Source organism: Mytilus trossulus, chromosome 4 (genome assembly GCF_036588685.1).
Source record: "Mytilus trossulus isolate FHL-02 chromosome 4, PNRI_Mtr1.1.1.hap1, whole genome shotgun sequence".
NCBI lineage: Eukaryota > Metazoa > Mollusca > Bivalvia > Mytilida > Mytilidae > Mytilus > Mytilus trossulus.
In genome coordinates this window covers 83,051,867-83,070,889 of record NC_086376.1, presented here as the reverse complement: position 1 = coordinate 83,070,889, position 19,023 = coordinate 83,051,867, and the positions used below count along the sequence as shown (strand labels likewise).

Here is a 19,023-nt window from a genome sequence, read left to right as displayed (position 1 = left end):
ACATTTATAATGTAATAAAAGCAGTATGATAAAAAAAAATGTGTCTGACACCCCTTTTTGCAGAAGAAATAAGTGTTTTAGATAGCATTCCCGACCAGATAAATAATTAAGAATTTAAAACAAAGGCAGCTTAGACAAAAAATCTTACTCCTTCCATTGATAATTATATTTTTTAAAAGAGGCCTTCCACCTCTCGTGCCGACGAGGATTAGAAACAGTAATCAAGTTGAATCTGATGTAAACTTTTTAATTTATTATTCCGTTCCGTTCCGTTCCGCAAAGTACCAATTGCTCTGAGGAATTGGTATTTAACGGAATCGAACGGAACCAGACATTTATAATGTAATAAAAGCAGTATGAGAAAAAAAATGTGTCTGACACCCCTTTTTGCAGAAGAAATAAGTGTTTTAGATAGCATTCCCGACCAGATAAATAATTAAGAATTTAAAACAAAGGCAGCTTAGACAAAAAATCTTACTCCTTCCATTGGTAATTATATTTTTTAAAAGAGGCCTTCCACCTCTCGTGCCGACGAGGATTAGAAACGGTAATCAAGTTGAATCTGATTTAAACTTTTTAATTTATTATTCCGTTCCGTTCCGTTCCGCAAAGTACCAATTGCTCTGAGGAATTGGTATTTAACGGAATCGAACGGAACCAGACATTTATAATGTAATAAAAGCAGTATGAAAAAAGAAAATGTGTCTGACACCCCTTTTTGCAGAAGAAATAAGTGTTTTAGATAGCATTCCCGACCAGATAAATAATTAAGAATTTAAAACAAAGGCAGCTTAGACAAAAAGTCTTACTCCTTCCTTTGGTAATTATATTTTTTAAAAGAGGCCTTCCACCTCTCGTGCAGACGAGGATTAGAAACAGTAATCAAGTTGAATCTGATTTAAACTTTTTAATTTATTATTCCGTTCCGTTCCGTTCCGCAAAGTACCAATTGCTCTGAGGAATTGGTATTTAACGGAATCGAACGGAACAGACATTTATGATCATTTATAATGTAATAAAAGCAGTATGATAAAACAAAAATGTGTCTGGCACCCCTTTTTGCACGAGAAATAAGTGTTTTAGATAGAATTCCCGACCTGATAAATAATTAAGAATTTAAAACAAAGGCAGCTTAGACAAAAAGTCTTACTCCTTCCTTTGGTAATTATATTTTTTAAAAGAGGCCTTCCACCTCTCGTGCAGACGAGGATTAGAAACAGTTATCAAGTTGAATCTGATTTAAACTTTTTAATTTATTATTCCGTTCCGTTCCGTTCCGCAAAGTACCAATTGCTCTGAGGAATTGGTATTTAACGGAATCGAACGGAACCAGACATTTATAATGTAATAAAAGCAGTATGATAAAAAAAAATGTGTCTGACACCCCTTTTTGCAGAAGAAATAAGTGTTTTAGATAGCATTCCCGACCAGATAAATAATTAAGAATTTAAAACAAAGGCAGCTTAGACAAAAAATCTTACTCCTTCCATTGACAATTATATTTTTTAAAAGAGGCCTTCCACCTCTCGTGCCGACGAGGATTAGAAACAGTAATCAAGTTGAATCTGATGTAAACTTTTTAATTTATTATTCCGTTCCGTTCCGTTCCGCAAAGTACCAATTGCTCTCAGGAATTGGTATTTAACGGAATCGAACGGAACCAGATATTTATAATGTAATGAAAGCAGTATGAGAAAAAAAATGTGTCTGACACCCCTTTTTGCAGAAGAAATAAGTGTTTTAGATGGCATTCCCGACCAGATAAATAATTAAGAATTTAACACAAAGGCCGGATAGACAAAAAGTCTTACTTCTTCCATTGGTAATTATATTTTTTAAAAGAGGCCTTCCATCTCTCGTTCCGACGAGGATTAGAAACAGTGATCAAGTTGAATCTGATTTAAACTTTTTAATTTATTATTCCGTTCCGTTCCGTTCCGTTCCGTTCCGCAAAGTACCAATTGCTCTGAGGAATTGGTATTTAACGGAATCGAACGGAACCAGACATTTATAATGTAATAAAAGCAGTATGATAAAAACAAGTCAGACCATTCTTTTTTGAATGAGTGGTAAGTGTTTTAGATAGCATTTCAACTTGATCAATATTTAAATAAACAGCTGCGCCATGAGCGCATGATACGCCCGTCGTCTTGTGAAAAAAACATAAATCTTTTTTGAATAACACAGGGTTGTACAGGATGTCATGCTTAGTATATCCTGACTCCTTCCTTATTCCCGCTCAATAGGAAGATTGTACAAGATGTATTTGGAAACCCGACGCAACATTAGCCTGTTAAGTTTTAAGCAATAGAGATACAGCGCAACATGTGAAAAAAACCCTCTTTTTTTACAAAAAACTCAATAACTCGAAAATATAAAAATGAATCATCACCAAAAAGTATACAGATCTTTAGATTAATATAACTAAGAAGTGTGTAAAGTTTTAAGCAATAATCATAAATCGTTTTTGAGATATGGTGCGACATGTAAACCCCCCTTGTTTTTTTACAAAATACTCAATAACTCAAAAATGAAATTTTGAATCATCACAAAAACGTATACAGATCTTAAGATTAATATAACAAAGACATGTGTAAAGTTTTAAGTAATAATCATAAATCGTTTTTGAGATATGGTGCGACATGTAAAAAAAACCTCCCCCTTTTTTACAAAATACTCAATAACTCAAAAATTAAATTTTGAATCATCACCAAAAAGTATACAGATATTAAGATAAATATAACTAAGAAGTATTTAAAGTTTTAAGCCATAATCAAGAATCGTTTTTGAGATACGGTGCGACATGTGAAAAAAACACACCCCTGTTTTAGTTACAAAGTGCCGTAACTCAAAAAGTTGTAATCTTATTTTCACAAAAAAGTATACAGATCATTTGACCATCATAAGAAACAACTATGTTAAGTTTCATGAAATTTGGATAAGTCGTTCTCAAGTTACGGTGCGACATGTTTACACCGGACAGACGGGCGGACGGACGGACGGACACTGAACATTTGTATACCATAATACGTCCCGTCAAAATTGACGGACGTATAAAAAATAACACTAAGACAGGTTAGACAAAAGGTCTTTCTACTTCCATTGGTAATTATAAATTAAAAAAGGGGCCTTCCGAAGATGATTAGAAACAGTGATCAAAACTTGACAGACAAAAGATTGACGTGCGAGTTTAACACAATGTAATGTGATGCCTGAAACACTTCTCAAGCAACGTGGGTCCTATTTGGCACCAAAAATAGCAGAGATCTACAAAAAGCTTGGCTGTGACAAAGAGACGTCTGCAGTACTCAAACTTTATTTATAGAACGAACAACATAAAAACAAGTACACAATCCCGAACCTAATAACCGTTACACTATCCCCCCTTTTCTTTATAAACAGACAGTTCTCAATAAGAATATCTCTTATTTTTTTGCACAAATGTTTTTGTCAATCTTTGAAACGTAAGGGTTGGTTTATTTTGCGTCCATATGGACTGATTTTAGGTGGGTGCTTTTCTTTTGTCATCTGATGATTCCCAGGTAAGTCTGGAGCCTGTGTCCTCGACTCAGTGGAATCTGAACTGTCATCCATCTTGGGTGAAATCTTTGGATTTAAGGCATCATTGAGAGACCCTATCTTCTTGGTTACGTTTGCATGGGTCTTACTACCACTTGAGACTGGACTCAGTGTCCCCGAATCACGTGATATAATCTCCTTCTGTTCTGATTCATCATCTTGTTTGGTTGAATTCTTGCCCGAATCTAAACTTTGTATCGTCTGTTCTAATGAACATATGATATAGTCTTCAAATAGTGAATTCTCTTTCTTTGAACTATCAGATTTATCGTCGTTAGCCGCATCATAAGCATCTGAAATTTCGACAACAAATTCTTGCGATAGCTTAATATTCTTGTTCTCAAACCCACCTGAGTCTGGAGCCTGTGTCCTCGGCTCATGTGGCACATTTGAACCAATCGCACCTACCTCGTCCATGTCTGAAACATTATCTTTTTCAAGATTATCCTGTAGGCGAGTTTCCACTAAAACCGACCCAGTGTTGTTATTGTCTTGTAAGGAAGCTGGGTCTAAAACATTAACAATACTTTCTTTTAGACTTTCAACTCCTCCATATACATCTGTCTCGTCCATGGGCTTTAAAGTATCTAAAGTGGGTTCCATTTCAGCCGTCACTCTTGATATTTGGCAATCATTTTCTTTTCGATACCGTCCTGGTATCAGCTCATTATTTATCAGCAGATCACCTTGTTTGGCCATTATGATACCATCTACTTCTTTCAGTAAGTCTATTCCAATCAAAATATCATCTCTTATGGGGGCAATACATACTTTCCAAATTATCTCCTTTTTACCCTGTTGAAGCTTTGCAACAATATTCATGTCAGCCTCCATTTCTTTCCCATTTTCTGCATTCAATAAGCAAGCTTTTATACCGGTAGTACCGCTCAAACCAATACAATTTGCAAAGGATCTTGAAAGTACCGTTACATCTGCTCCTGTATCAACAATAGCATCGACCTTATTGCCATTGACTTGAATTGGAATGAGTAAATCTTGTCCTCTGCCAATTTGATAATATATCTCCTTTCACAATCAGCACCAGTATCTTGTCTTCTCATAGGGCTGGGGGATCGTGATCTTTTTGGACAATCACGTTTGAAATGGCTTTTATCGCCACAAAAATAACATCCCGTTGACAGTGCTGTCAAGGTAGCTGGTTTTGAATCATGCAGCATGGCCCTTTCTAAAAGATCTCTTAGTGCTTTGATTTCATTCTGTAATGTTTAATTATCTGGTTTCCGAAATGAATTTACCAACTGCCTAACGCTGTCCATCCCTTCATATTGGTCAGTACTGTTTTCCTCTTCATCTTTCCACGTAACGCGTCTGGTCCTTTGTTTTGTATTATAATCAACATCCCTGCCCAACGTAGCATGATAATTGTGTTGTAGTTGTACAACAATATCTAGTGCTGAAGATACAGTCTTAGGTTGGTGGTTTAAAGCTTCATATGCTATTTTGGCGTTCTTGTGGCCCTTCAAAAAGTGTTCCGCTGCAAGTTCCTCTTGTAACTCGATACTACTTGTTGGGTATGCTCTTGAGACTAATCGTCTTACTTCTTCGGCAAACTCTTCATTCTTTTCATTGTGTTGTCATAAATCAGATAGTTTTTTTCGTGCAGTTGATGGGGGCTCTTTTCGGTTGAACCTGTTTTCCATGTGACGCGAAATGGATTCAAAACTATCTCTTTCCTGTCGAGGAATTGCGGTCATAAATTTACTCGCCTGTCCTCGCAGGCATTCAATGTACCTATCTAACTTTTCCTCCTCTGTCCATTCGTTTCTCCTAGCTGCCCTGTTGAATGGGATAATAAACCCCTCATAATCATCCTTCCAGTCGAATGTTGGAAGTTTTTGGTGGGGAACGTCACTCTTTGGTACTTTTTGTCTTGTCTGCTGTGTATTGTTACTACTGTGCATAGCTTCAATATCACTAGAAAACGAAGGTTGTATGTTTCTTATCAAATCTTGTCTATTATTTGTGTTCATAGAACTCGACCTAGACTCCCATCTTTCTATAGTGCTTAACAACGGTTTAAAAGGGGGGAGTGTTGTGGTATCCCTTGGTGTTGATGACAATGGTGTGTGTGAATTAGCATTTGGTCTGGGACTGTTCCCGCGACCAAACTGCAAACTCCCGTTCTGTCTGTCATCATCTAAATTCTGTGTTGTTGTATCCCTTTGTGTTGATGACAATGGTGTGTGTGAATTTGCATTTGGTCTGGGACTGTTCCCGCGACCAAACTGCAAACTTCCGGTCTGTATGTCATCATCTGTATTCTGGGACGATGGCCTGGGACTGTTCCCTCGACCGAACTGCAAATATCCTATTGGTTGATTATCTAAACTAAATGAAGGTGGTCTGGGACTGTTTCCACGACCGAACTGTAAATCCGATTTCGGCTTGCTATCTTGACCGAACAGAGATTGTCTGTGACTGTTCTCTTGGCCAACCTGAAAACTGTCAACTGGTTTGTTTTCGCCTAACTTAGGGTCTAGGTGTTCATTATTTCCATCATATAATCCATACTTTGGACAAATAGAAGACCCAGAAAAATCGTCAACTGTGTAACCGGAAGTATTAGTTCCTGTGCTCTTAATGTCGGATTTCGATGTCTCCCGGTTCTGCAAAAACGTATTGTTCAATTCTTCTATACTTCTACTTTGTTGGTAGAGTAGCTGCATTGTATTGGCAGAAACCTCATCCTGTTTTCTAAACATATGTCATGGTGTCAGCCAAGGTTCCCATGTCGTTCCCCATTCTTTCTAACACGTTAAGCATTTTTATGCCCAACTGATCACCATTTGGCGGGGAATCTTCGCTGACTTTTCGATCAGAACCCGTCTCTACTACTGTATCGTCATTCATGTTTATTATTAAATTGCAATTTATAAAAGATTGTAATTTTCAATCCTGTGGATCGACGTGTACTGAAAATGATTCCCTATCTAACCAATACTCTTGGCATATGTCAAGTGGTAATCTTCTAAACCACTTTTGTGCCCATATTCTTTTAGGATGAAGCCCGTCTCTTAGCAGGTGAAAATTAATATTTTGTCTGTTGTGTGATGACGAGTGGAATAGACCTGAGATAGTTGTGTAGATCAGTTTCACTCATAAGTCCTTTATTTTCTAAATTCGATCTGTAATACTTAAAAAACACGTAATACATGAAAGTCTAAAAATATGCAAATTATTATGATACAAAATGCAAATCTTGACTAAAATAAAATAAAAATTAAAAAATAAAAATGTTTTTGTATGTCCGGTAATTTGGTGACGAGATCGGAGCCACCGGAATTATTTTTTTTCAAATGCAAATTTTCGTCAGCTAAATTTTTTGTAAAATTAAAACATTTTTCAGTATTTAAAGTATAAAAATCATACGATCTCACCGGAATAATTATGTTTGGGTTGTGATTGACGGGGATCCGCTTCTGGATCGCCCAATCGTCGACTCACGTGGTTTTCCAAACTGGCAACTTTCCGATGAATTTCCAAACTTCTCAGTCGAATAAATTCACAATAGTCGACACTTCTGACACCAGTGTGATGCCTGAAACATTTCTCAAGCAACGTGGGTCCTATTTGGCACCACAAATAGCAGAGATCTACAAAAAGCTTGGCTGTGACAAAAAGACGTCTGCAGTACTCAAACTTTATTTACAGAACGAACAACATAAAAACAAGTACACAATCCCGAACCCAATAACCGTTACAGTAATTAAAAAATTGACACTGTCATAGTTTAAGTACACTTGTATTTCAACATCAAAAGCTTATGTCATTCGCACTGTATATTGTCAAAGTTGCGGACTTCTAATTTAATAAAAGGTTGATTTTGATATTTTCATTTGTAAACACTGTAATGACGCCGGGTATAATTTACGAGAGCTTTGTTTTTATTCAAGACATTTTTTTCATTTTTTTTAACTTAAATACACATGCATGATATTCATTAGCACAATTTAAAACTTACATTCAAATGAATTCCAAGAGGATCAACATTACTTTAGACATACAAATGTAGCAACTCATTCCGAACTTTAATAATTAACGACAACTTTTTTTTGCCCATTTCATCATCATTTTTGTTCCCGAAAATTTTAAAATATAATAAGGAATGGATGGATTTTGGGTAACCTGCATTTGTGTTAAATTATTTATTAATGATCAGGTCGAGAATGCTATCTAAAACAATTACCACTCATTCAAAAAAAGAAGTGTCAGCCTTTTTTTTATCATACTGATTTTATTACATTTGTAGATGTCTGTTTCCGTTCGATTCCGTTAAATACCAATTCCTCAGACCAATTGGTACTTTGCGGAACGTGCAATGTGAAAAATGCCCGGCAGGCATGGCTTTTTATCAGGAATTTAATGTAAAAAAACTCATCAAAATCGGACTTGAAATAAAAAACAAATATATTTTTTCAGCCCCCCTCCCCCCCCCCCCCCCCGTATAAATCCGTAGGCAGTCTACAAATAGAAAATTTCTAAGGAATATAAAGAACAGGTTTTTATTACATTATAGATGTCTGTTTCCGTTCGATTCCGTTAAATACCAATTCCTCAGAGCAATTGGTACTTTGCGGAACGGAACGGAACGGAATAATAAATTAAAAAGTTTAAATCAGATTCAACTTGATAACTGTTTCTAATCCTCGTCTGCACGAGAGGTGGAAGGCCTCTTTTAAAAAATATAATTACCAATGGAAGGAGTAATACTTTTTGTCTAAGCTGCCTTTGTTTTAAATTCTTAATTATTTATCTGGTCGGGAATGCTATCTAAAACACTTATTTCTTCTGCAAAAAGGGGTGTCAGACACATTTTCTTTTTTCATACTGCTTTTATTACATTATAAATGTCTGGTTCCGTTCGATTCCGTTAAATACCAATTCCTCAGAGCAATTGGTACTTTGCGGAACGGAACGGAACGGAACGGAACGGAATAATAAATTAAAAAGTTTAAATCAGATTCAACTTGATCACTGTTTCTAATCCTCGTCGGAACGAGAGATGGAAGGCCTCTTTTAAAAAATATAATTACCAATGGAAGAAGTAAGACTTTTTGTCTATCCGGCCTTTGTGTTAAATTCTTAATTATTTATCTGGTCGGGAATGCCATCTAAAACACTTATTTCTTCTGCAAAAAGGGGTGTCAGACACATTTTTTTTCTCATACTGCTTTCATTACATTATAAATATCTGGTTCCGTTCGATTCCGTTAAATACCAATTCCTGAGAGCAATTGGTACTTTGCGGAACGGAACGGAACGGAATAATAAATTAAAAAGTTTACATCAGATTCAACTTGATTACTGTTTCTAATCCTCGTCGGCACGAGAGGTGGAAGGCCTCTTTTAAAAAATATAATTGTCAATGGAAGGAGTAAGATTTTTTGTCTAAGCTGCCTTTGTTTTAAATTCTTAATTATTTATCTGGTCGGGAATGCTATCTAAAACACTTATTTCTTCTGCAAAAAGGGGTGTCAGACACATTTTTTTTTATCATACTGCTTTTATTACATTATAAATGTCTGGTTCCGTTCGATTCCGTTAAATACCAATTCCTCAGAGCAATTGGTACTTTGCGGAACGGAACGGAACGGAATAATAAATTAAAAAGTTTAAATCAGATTCAACTTGATAACTGTTTCTAATCCTCGTCTGCACGAGAGGTGGAAGGCCTCTTTTAAAAAATATAATTACCAAAGGAAGGAGTAAGACTTTTTGTCTAAGCTGCCTTTGTTTTAAATTCTTAATTATTTATCAGGTCGGGAATTCTATCTAAAACACTTATTTCTCGTGCAAAAAGGGGTGCCAGACACATTTTTGTTTTATCATACTGCTTTTATTACATTATAAATGATCATAAATGTCTGTTCCGTTCGATTCCGTTAAATACCAATTCCTCAGAGCAATTGGTACTTTGCGGAACGGAACGGAACGGAATAATAAATTAAAAAGTTTAAATCAGATTCAACTTGATTACTGTTTCTAATCCTCGTCTGCACGAGAGGTGGAAGGCCTCTTTTAAAAAATATAATTACCAAAGGAAGGAGTAAGACTTTTTGTCTAAGCTGCCTTTGTTTTAAATTCTTAATTATTTATCAGGTCGGGAATTCTATCTAAAACACTTATTTCTCGTGCAAAAAGGGGTGCCAGACACATTTTTGTTTTATCATACTGCTTTTATTACATTATAAATGATCATAAATGTCTGTTCCGTTCGATTCCGTTAAATACCAATTCCTCAGAGCAATTGGTACTTTGCGGAACGGAACGGAACGGAATAATAAATTAAAAAGTTTAAATCAGATTCAACTTGATTACTGTTTCTAATCCTCGTCTGCACGAGAGGTGGAAGGCCTCTTTTAAAAAATATAATTACCAAAGGAAGGAGTAAGACTTTTTGTCTAAGCTGCCTTTGTTTTAAATTCTTAATTATTTATCTGGTCGGGAATGCTATCTAAAACACTTATTTCTTCTGCAAAAAGGGGTGTCAGACACATTTTCTTTTTTCATACTGCTTTTATTACATTATAAATGTCTGGTTCCGTTCGATTCCGTTAAATACCAATTCCTCAGAGCAATTGGTACTTTGCGGAACGGAACGGAACGGAATAATAAATTAAAAAGTTTAAATCAGATTCAACTTGATTACTGTTTCTAATCCTCGTCGGCACGAGAGGTGGAAGGCCTCTTTTAAAAAATATAATTACCAATGGAAGGAGTAAGATTTTTTGTCTAAGCTGCCTTTGTTTTAAATTCTTAATTATTTATCTGGTCGGGAATGCTATCTAAAACACTTATTTCTTCTGCAAAAAGGGGTGTCAGACACATTTTTTTTCTCATACTGCTTTTATTACATTATAAATGTCTGGTTCCGTTCGATTCCGTTAAATACCAATTCCTCAGAGCAATTGGTACTTTGCGGAACGGAACGGAACGGAATAATAAATTAAAAAGTTTACATCAGATTCAACTTGATTACTGTTTCTAATCCTCGTCGGCACGAGAGGTGGAAGGCCTCTTTTAAAAAATATAATTATCAATGGAAGGAGTAAGATTTTTTGTCTAAGCTGCCTTTGTTTTAAATTCTTAATTATTTATCTGGTCGGGAATGCTATCTAAAACACTTATTTCTTCTGCAAAAAGGGGTGTCAGACACATTTTTTTTTATCATACTGCTTTTATTACATTATAAATGTCTGGTTCCGTTCGATTCCGTTAAATACCAATTCCTCAGAGCAATTGGTACTTTGCGGAACGGAACGGAACGGAATAATAAATTAAAAAGTTTAAATCAGATTCAACTTGATAACTGTTTCTAATCCTCGTCTGCACGAGAGATGGAAGGCCTCTTTTAAAAAATATAATTACCAAAGGAAGGAGTAAGACTTTTTGTCTAAGCTGCCTTTGTTTTAAATTCTTAATTATTTATCAGGTCGGGAATTCTATCTAAAACACTTATTTCTCGTGCAAAAAGGGGTGCCAGACACATTTTTGTTTTATCATACTGCTTTTATTACATTATAAATGATCATAATTGCTGTTCCGTTCGATTCCGTTAAATACCAATTCCTCAGAGCAATTGGTACTTTGCGGAACGGAACGGAACGGAATAATAAATTAAAAAGTTTAAATCAGATTCAACTTGATTACTGTTTCTAATCCTCGTCTGCACGAGAGGTGGAAGGCCTCTTTTAAAAAATATAATTACCAAAGGAAGGAGTAAGACTTTTTGTCTAAGCTGCCTTTGTTTTAAATTCTTAATTATTTATCTGGTCGGGAATGCTATCTAAAACACTTATTTCTTCTGCAAAAAGGGGTGTCAGACACATTTTCTTTTTTCATACTGCTTTTATTACATTATAAATGTCTGGTTCCGTTCGATTCCGTTAAATACCAATTCCTCAGAGCAATTGGTACTTTGCGGAACGGAACGGAACGGAATAATAAATTAAAAAGTTTAAATCAGATTCAACTTGATTACTGTTTCTAATCCTCGTCGGCACGAGAGGTGGAAGGCCTCTTTTAAAAAATATAATTACCAATGGAAGGAGTAAGATTTTTTGTCTAAGCTGCCTTTGTTTTAAATTCTTAATTATTTATCTGGTCGGGAATGCTATCTAAAACACTTATTTCTTCTGCAAAAAGGGGTGTCAGACACATTTTTTTTCTCATACTGCTTTTATTACATTATAAATGTCTGGTTCCGTTCGATTCCGTTAAATACCAATTCCTCAGAGCAATTGGTACTTTGCGGAACGGAACGGAACGGAATAATAAATTAAAAAGTTTACATCAGATTCAACTTGATTACTGTTTCTAATCCTCGTCGGCACGAGAGGTGGAAGGCCTCTTTTAAAAAATATAATTATCAATGGAAGGAGTAAGATTTTTTGTCTAAGCTGCCTTTGTTTTAAATTCTTAATTATTTATCTGGTCGGGAATGCTATCTAAAACACTTATTTCTTCTGCAAAAAGGGGTGTCAGACACATTTTTTTTTATCATACTGCTTTTATTACATTATAAATGTCTGGTTCCGTTCGATTCCGTTAAATACCAATTCCTCAGAGCAATTGGTACTTTGCGGAACGGAACGGAACGGAATAATAAATTAAAAAGTTTAAATCAGATTCAACTTGATAACTGTTTCTAATCCTCGTCTGCACGAGAGGTGGAAGGCCTCTTTTAAAAAATATAATTACCAAAGGAAGGAGTAAGACTTTTTGTCTAAGCTGCCTTTGTTTTAAATTCTTAATTATTTATCAGGTCGGGAATTCTATCTAAAACACTTATTTCTCGTGCAAAAAGGGGTGCCAGACACATTTTTGTTTTATCATACTGCTTTTATTACATTATAAATGATCATAAATGTCTGTTCCGTTCGATTCCGTTAAATACCAATTCCTCAGAGCAATTGGTACTTTGCAGAACGGAACGGAACGGAATAATAAATTAAAAAGTTTAAATCAGATTCAACTTGATTACTGTTTCTAATCCTCGTCTGCACGAGAGGTGGAAGGCCTCTTTTAAAAAATATAATTACCAAAGGAAGGAGTAAGACTTTTTGTCTAAGCTGCCTTTGTTTTAAATTCTTAATTATTTATCTGGTCGGGAATGCTATCTAAAACACTTATTTCTTCTGCAAAAAGGGGTGTCAGACACATTTTCTTTTTTCATACTGCTTTTATTACATTATAAATGTCTGGTTCCGTTCGATTCCGTTAAATACCAATTCCTCAGAGCAATTGGTACTTTGCGGAACGGAACGGAACGGAACGGAATAATAAATTAAAAAGTTTAAATCAGATTCAACTTGATCGCTGTCTCTAGTCATCGTCGGAACGTTGTAGGCCTCTTTTTTAAAATATAATTACCGATGGAAGGAGAAAGACTTTTTGTGTAACCTGCCTTTGTGTTAATTTTTTTATTATTGATCAAGTCGAAAATGCTATATAAAACACATACCACTTATGCAAAAAGAGGTGTCAGACAATTTTTTTTTATCATACTGCTTTAATTACATTAAAGATGTCTGTTTCCGTTCGATTCCGTTAAATACCAATTCCTCAGAGCAATTGGTACTTTGCGGAACGGAACGGAACGGAATAATAAATTTAAAAAGTTAAAATCAGAACCAATGTTTCTAATCATCGTCGGAAAGGACGACGTGAGGTCAGTCTATATATCATAATGCATGACTTGCAAATGCGTTAATTTCATGATAATTTATCAGGACAATCCGACATATTCATTTACAGAATAGTTCCCGATGTTATACATTATTGCACATTTCACCTGTGAAGATGAGATTAAGTATACATTTGTGTTATTTGTATATGGAAAACCGTAAAACACAGAAATTTTAAAGTTTGTTTTGTTTTAAAGATTTTTCGAAATTTTGATAAATGCCCCCTTTGGATACCTTAAATGAAATTCTGTTCCGTTCCGTTCCGTTCCGTTCCGTTCCGTAAAGTACCAATAGCCATTTTTAAGCAAAATTAGGGAAATTTGTATGCACCAGTATTCTTGTTTTCCCCAATCTTAGGAATTTTCTAAAAGAGAATTTATATAAAAATAAGGAGATGTTATACATGTATGTGAAATGATTCCAGCTTATAAAAAAATCCATCAAAGACCAGAGGACAAAGATTTTAAAACAACTGGAATTGCTTGTTTTCGAACTATAGTTTAGATACTATTGAAGTATTTGGCTTGTCAAACTTTTCTAATTGAAAGCAAGTTTTGTAGCAAGTACAAACATATTTTATATTTAAAAACAATGTATGTTCTTTTTATACTGTAATAACATATTGACTTTCAGTTTTTAAGATCCAGTCATTTAAGAAATTAACATTGTGTAGCCCCAGTCTGTGGTATGAACAGGAATGTAACTGTTCAATTGCAACCAGAGTGGAGAATATATGTATGTATTCATTCATGTATTTGTAAAGTAAAATGGTTTATAAAAGGATAATATGGAATTTTTAAAGCCACTGTTTAAAAAAATGCTCTTGCTATAATTGATATTGATGGTTACCATAAAATTTATATAGTCTGATACATTAGGAGCATCATGGCAAAGACTTAGAACCATTGTATTATTACATTTATAAAATATAAACAGAAAGTGTTTATCTCCCATGGCTTTACCTTTCTGCCTCTTCATCAGACTGTCTACCAACCCCATATCCTTCAAAGAAAGCTCTCCCTACATTAAACTGTGCTGCTCTTTTGATATGTTGAGTTTGTCTGGAATCGGAATGGGCAATCTTCTTTAAATACTCTACTGCACATTTCTGTAATTTATGAGAAAGCTATCAGCATTATGAAGACACACAATGTTTGACATAAATGTGATTTACAAAAAAAGCTGACTCAGGGTAATTGAGTCATTAATAGAGCTTTAATAGTTTGACAAAATTTAACAATGTAGTAAAATCTAAAATTAAAGAATCGCACAATTTGAAACATTTAAACTATTTTTTTCATCATTCATATGTTTTTCTCATTTTAAAGGTTTAAAAGTTTAACCTCCCTAAGATGAGATTTATACTCACAACAGTCAAAATAGAATCTATCTCAGAAAAATGTAGAACTAAGCCATTTTTGTTTTTCAATTTATTTTCAATTACAAGGAAAACTTAAAATGACTAAAATTATGTCATCTATCTTTTAAAAGAATTGAACAACTTACATATTTCTTTCTTTGAGGTGGTAGTATAATTTGTGTGTAAGGATTTAAAACTTATTCAAAATCAATATTTTTAAAGTAGTAAGCTAGTAATCTGAAGAGATTTGTTCCTCAATTTGTTAAGTATATTTGGAAATTGATTTCTTGAATATACCTTGCTGAAAATGTATATGGTCAGCAGATCATCCAAATATCCAAAGGATGACATATGCATGGAAGATGTAAGCTATGATTTAGCAGCTAAAATATACCTTCATAATTGGTATATATTTTACACCTTATTCTGGTAACATCCTGAAGTTCTAAGCATTTTTTAACTTATAGTAAAAAGAGTATTAGTTCATGAAGGTTATAAGGTAGAATCGCTTAGGAGTTTATTTTAGATAAGCAAACCTAATTGGGCATAATTACTTAATTTTCTTTGGAATGAATCTTTAAATTTACAGTAGATGAATATAGTATTAGATACCTGTTAATAAATACAAGTTAACCTAAATTTTTGGTGAAAAAAAATTAAACTATGTGAATATGCTACTTTTACAAAACCTATTATGTATTCGTGATTTTATGGTAAACTAGATTAAGTTCTCATAGACTGAGTTCATTTTTTTTTAAAGTCTAACCATTTCTAAAAAGATGTTATGTTAGCTATTAGTTTTCTATCAAAATATCTCGATATTTCAAAACTTGAAAATAAACCATGAAAATTAGGTAAAGGTCAAATGAACCCTGCAGTTCATATGAAATTAATATGGGAAAGATATATTCAATAATAAACTTAAACATATGTGGAGGGGATAATTAAAGCTACAAATGTACATGGATGATTTAGTAACTATTATTTAAGTCAAATATAATGCAAAAACAGTGATAACTCTATATAAGAGATAGTTGGTCTCTGAAATAATAGCAGGTATTTAGTGTTATTTATAGTACATAAAAAAACTGTTGTCATAACTAACCTTACAGTAGTCCTGAAATATTGTAAAAGTTAAGAGCAAAAATAAACCTGCAGAACACTTTTTTTATATATTTAAATTTTGCAAGTGCTTCTTCATCAAATTGTAAGCATACAACATTATTAATATACTAGATGGAAGAAATATATTTGTATGCATTAGATAGTTATATATCTTAGTTTTGACACTTTATATGGAAATGATTGATTCCTATAAAACAGAGTCTTTAGTATATCACTATATGTACTTTAGTTCCAAATAACATCAGCATCATTTTCACCTGCAGCATTGCACAACTCATTTTTTTTAGCAATAATGCTATATCAACTCTGTGTATCATTTTTGCACTAGTTAGTGCAAGTTTTAGTAATCATCAATCAAATGTATAAAAATTAATCTTAAAATACAAAATGTAGTAGTAAATGGTAAATACTTTTTTCCCTTTTAAGAACCAATACATATATCTGTAAATATAATTCCATAAGAGTAATTAACAAAAAATGAAATCCTCTCCATGTTTTCAGCTTTTATTTCTCCTGAATTATTTATATCTTACTTCATCAGCCTCTCCACCAATTCCATCATACAACATACATGATAGCATGTACAGGGACTGGTAATCAAAATCTTTAGATCTCTCAAAATATGTCCTCGCCTTCTCAAACATATCCTACAGAGTAAAAACAGATTATTTCTATTAATAACTCCAAGTCCATTTATCCTGTTCTTCATTCAAGTATACCCAGTTTGCAGGACTCAACAAGTTAACAACAGAGTTGTTGCTTATAAACATGTATTTTAAGGAAATACATGAAACATAAGTCACTGTCAGAATATAAAGCAAACAGCAATTCATCTATATTGTTAACACTGAAAATAATTCCTGTTTGTGGTTTATACATGTAGTCTCTTTATTCATATTCATATTCGTATGCTCTAAGTCTTAATGCCTCAAAAAATGCTGACACTTCAACCATTTTTTTTAGCTGTTTAAAAACAAACTTTGTAACGATAAACATATATGTATGTATTAAGTTTATGCTACCACAGATTTCTGGTAAACTGCCTTTAAACTGCTACATGACAGAAAGACTAGCAGACAGACAAATCAGAAAATCTAAACGTTTTCCTACTAACATTAAGAAAATAAATGTTTTAATATCTTTTACCAAAGTCCATAAATTATATTAAAAGTTGCATTTAAAGACACTGGTTCAAAAGAAACTAAAGTTGTGCATCCATAAAATATAAATTTGGATGATTTGCATTTAATCCAAGGAAAAATGAAGCTTAAATTATAAATGTAATCTCTCAAAATATTTCCTGAGACTAATCTTCATTGATGGCAGCTATGAATATGACATTAGTATTCTTTTTATTTTTCCAAATTGCAATTCAAGATTTAGTTATCTGTTGAGATTATGAAACTCATCTAAATTCAAAATTTATACCTGTTCATAATAAAATAATCCAAGCTGGAAATAAGCTTTTTTGTCTCCATTTTTTATTCTCTCCAACAGTATAGTTTCTACTTTCTCCATAAGTTCTTCTTCAGTAAGGTTTCCATAGCCAGGCTTATCCTTAGTTTCCTGAGCAATGTCATTCAGTATACTCTTTTCCTTTGTGAATGGCACTTTCTCCGCTGACAAGGTTCCCTTCATATCCATCTGTGAGTAAAAACAAATGTACATGTACATCAGGTGCGGATCCAGAGGGGGGGTTCCGGGGGTTGGAACCCCCCCCTTTTTTTTTTTAGACAATCAATGCATTTGAATGGGGACATGTAGTTGGAACTCCCCCTTTGTCCTTGGTTATGACCCCCCCCCCCCCCCCCCCCCCCCACCTTTTTTGAAATGGCTGGATCCGCCCCTGTTCATGTATAATAGATGCCTGATCATACATGTAGTAAATGTGATGCAAATGTCTGAATCTTTAATCATCAGCATAATCATCATCAAAAACCAAAATGGCTAGGTCATGAAATGTTAAAAGTTGATCATGCCAATGAGATATAGGAATTAAGATGTGGTATGAGTGCCAATGAGACAACTCACCATCCAAATAACCAATTTATAAGAGTAAACCATTATAGGTCAAGGTACAACCTTCAACACGGAGCCTTGACTCACACCATACAGCAAGCTTTAAAGGGCCCCAAAAATAACATAATAAATAATAAATACATGCTCATGATACCAAAGATAGAAATTGTTAATATGATGTCCTTCATTCAGATGCACCAAATTATAATTTATAGATGGTTACAATTATATGACATATCAGTAAAATATCTGATTGTCTATTGATAATGACCATAGCTTTACTTTTCCACATATAGATGTCTTATACATGACTGTCTCATTAACATTTAAATACACTAAACACACCACTTTATTCACACACTAATGTAAACATATACAAGATCTACATCTTCTGTATCTTCAACAGAACCTTTTGAATAAAAAAACAACCTTAAGTTTAAGAGTGAGTTCAACAAACTATCCCTTGACGAAATTTGACGTAAAGGACAATAAATAGACTGATGATGAACAATTATAAAATGGTCATTTCACTGTTATATAATTTAAAGCTATAATTCTCTACTTTTAATAGCATGACTAGATATATGTTGTCAAATCAATAAAATCTTTTACTCATTCCTGTTCAATTATATATTCAAAAATGGTTTTACATGAAAATAATACAACTGTATTAAACAGATTAAACTATACACATGATATACATGTATAATAGAACAAATAAATTTTCAAAAGAGTAAAAATTACACAAAACAACAAAATGAAACATTAAATATACATATAAGTTACCTTTTACAGTACAATTCAATACATGTATTATATATCTCCAAGCAGAGTAAAATAATCTTTTTTAAAACTAATAGTTACAGAAGTTCCTTTTAAATATTTAATATGGTTTGTAACATATATAAATTACATTAGATGTCATTTTAGTCAGGATTTAAGTCAATAAAGCACATCGATTTTAATGCATAAATTTTCTTTTCGAAGTATTTATGTCAAGTGTAGCAACATTGCCATTTAAATCTAATTTTATGATATTGAGTTATAATGAAATTTAAAAGTTAAAGTTACTTTATTGGAATTTACTATATCTTTTGAATTTAAAAAATCAAATATTTACATGAAGTAATCAACTTTAGTGAGTTAAAAAGTGGTAATTTAATTTTAAAATGGGTTGTTAATACCTTAAAATAAAATCCTTTACTAAATTAATTGAAAAGAAAGTTCTTATTT

The 19,023-nt window shown here is 33.4% G+C and overlaps 1 protein-coding gene across 1 annotated transcript in view; it reads right to left on the bottom strand.

Annotated features, from left to right (window-relative positions):
* LOC134716140 (LRP2-binding protein-like) overlaps positions 1–19,023 on the bottom strand; it is a 35,174-nt gene that overhangs the window by 8,432 nt on the left and 7,719 nt on the right. The window contains exons 2-4 of the mRNA XM_063578931.1: positions 17,200–17,415; positions 16,305–16,418; positions 14,249–14,394 (exon numbers count right to left, since the gene is read on the bottom strand). Of these exons, the coding sequence (XP_063435001.1) occupies positions 14,249–14,394; positions 16,305–16,418; positions 17,200–17,415 (476 nt within the window). The remainder of the gene's footprint in view (positions 1–14,248; positions 14,395–16,304; positions 16,419–17,199; positions 17,416–19,023) is intronic.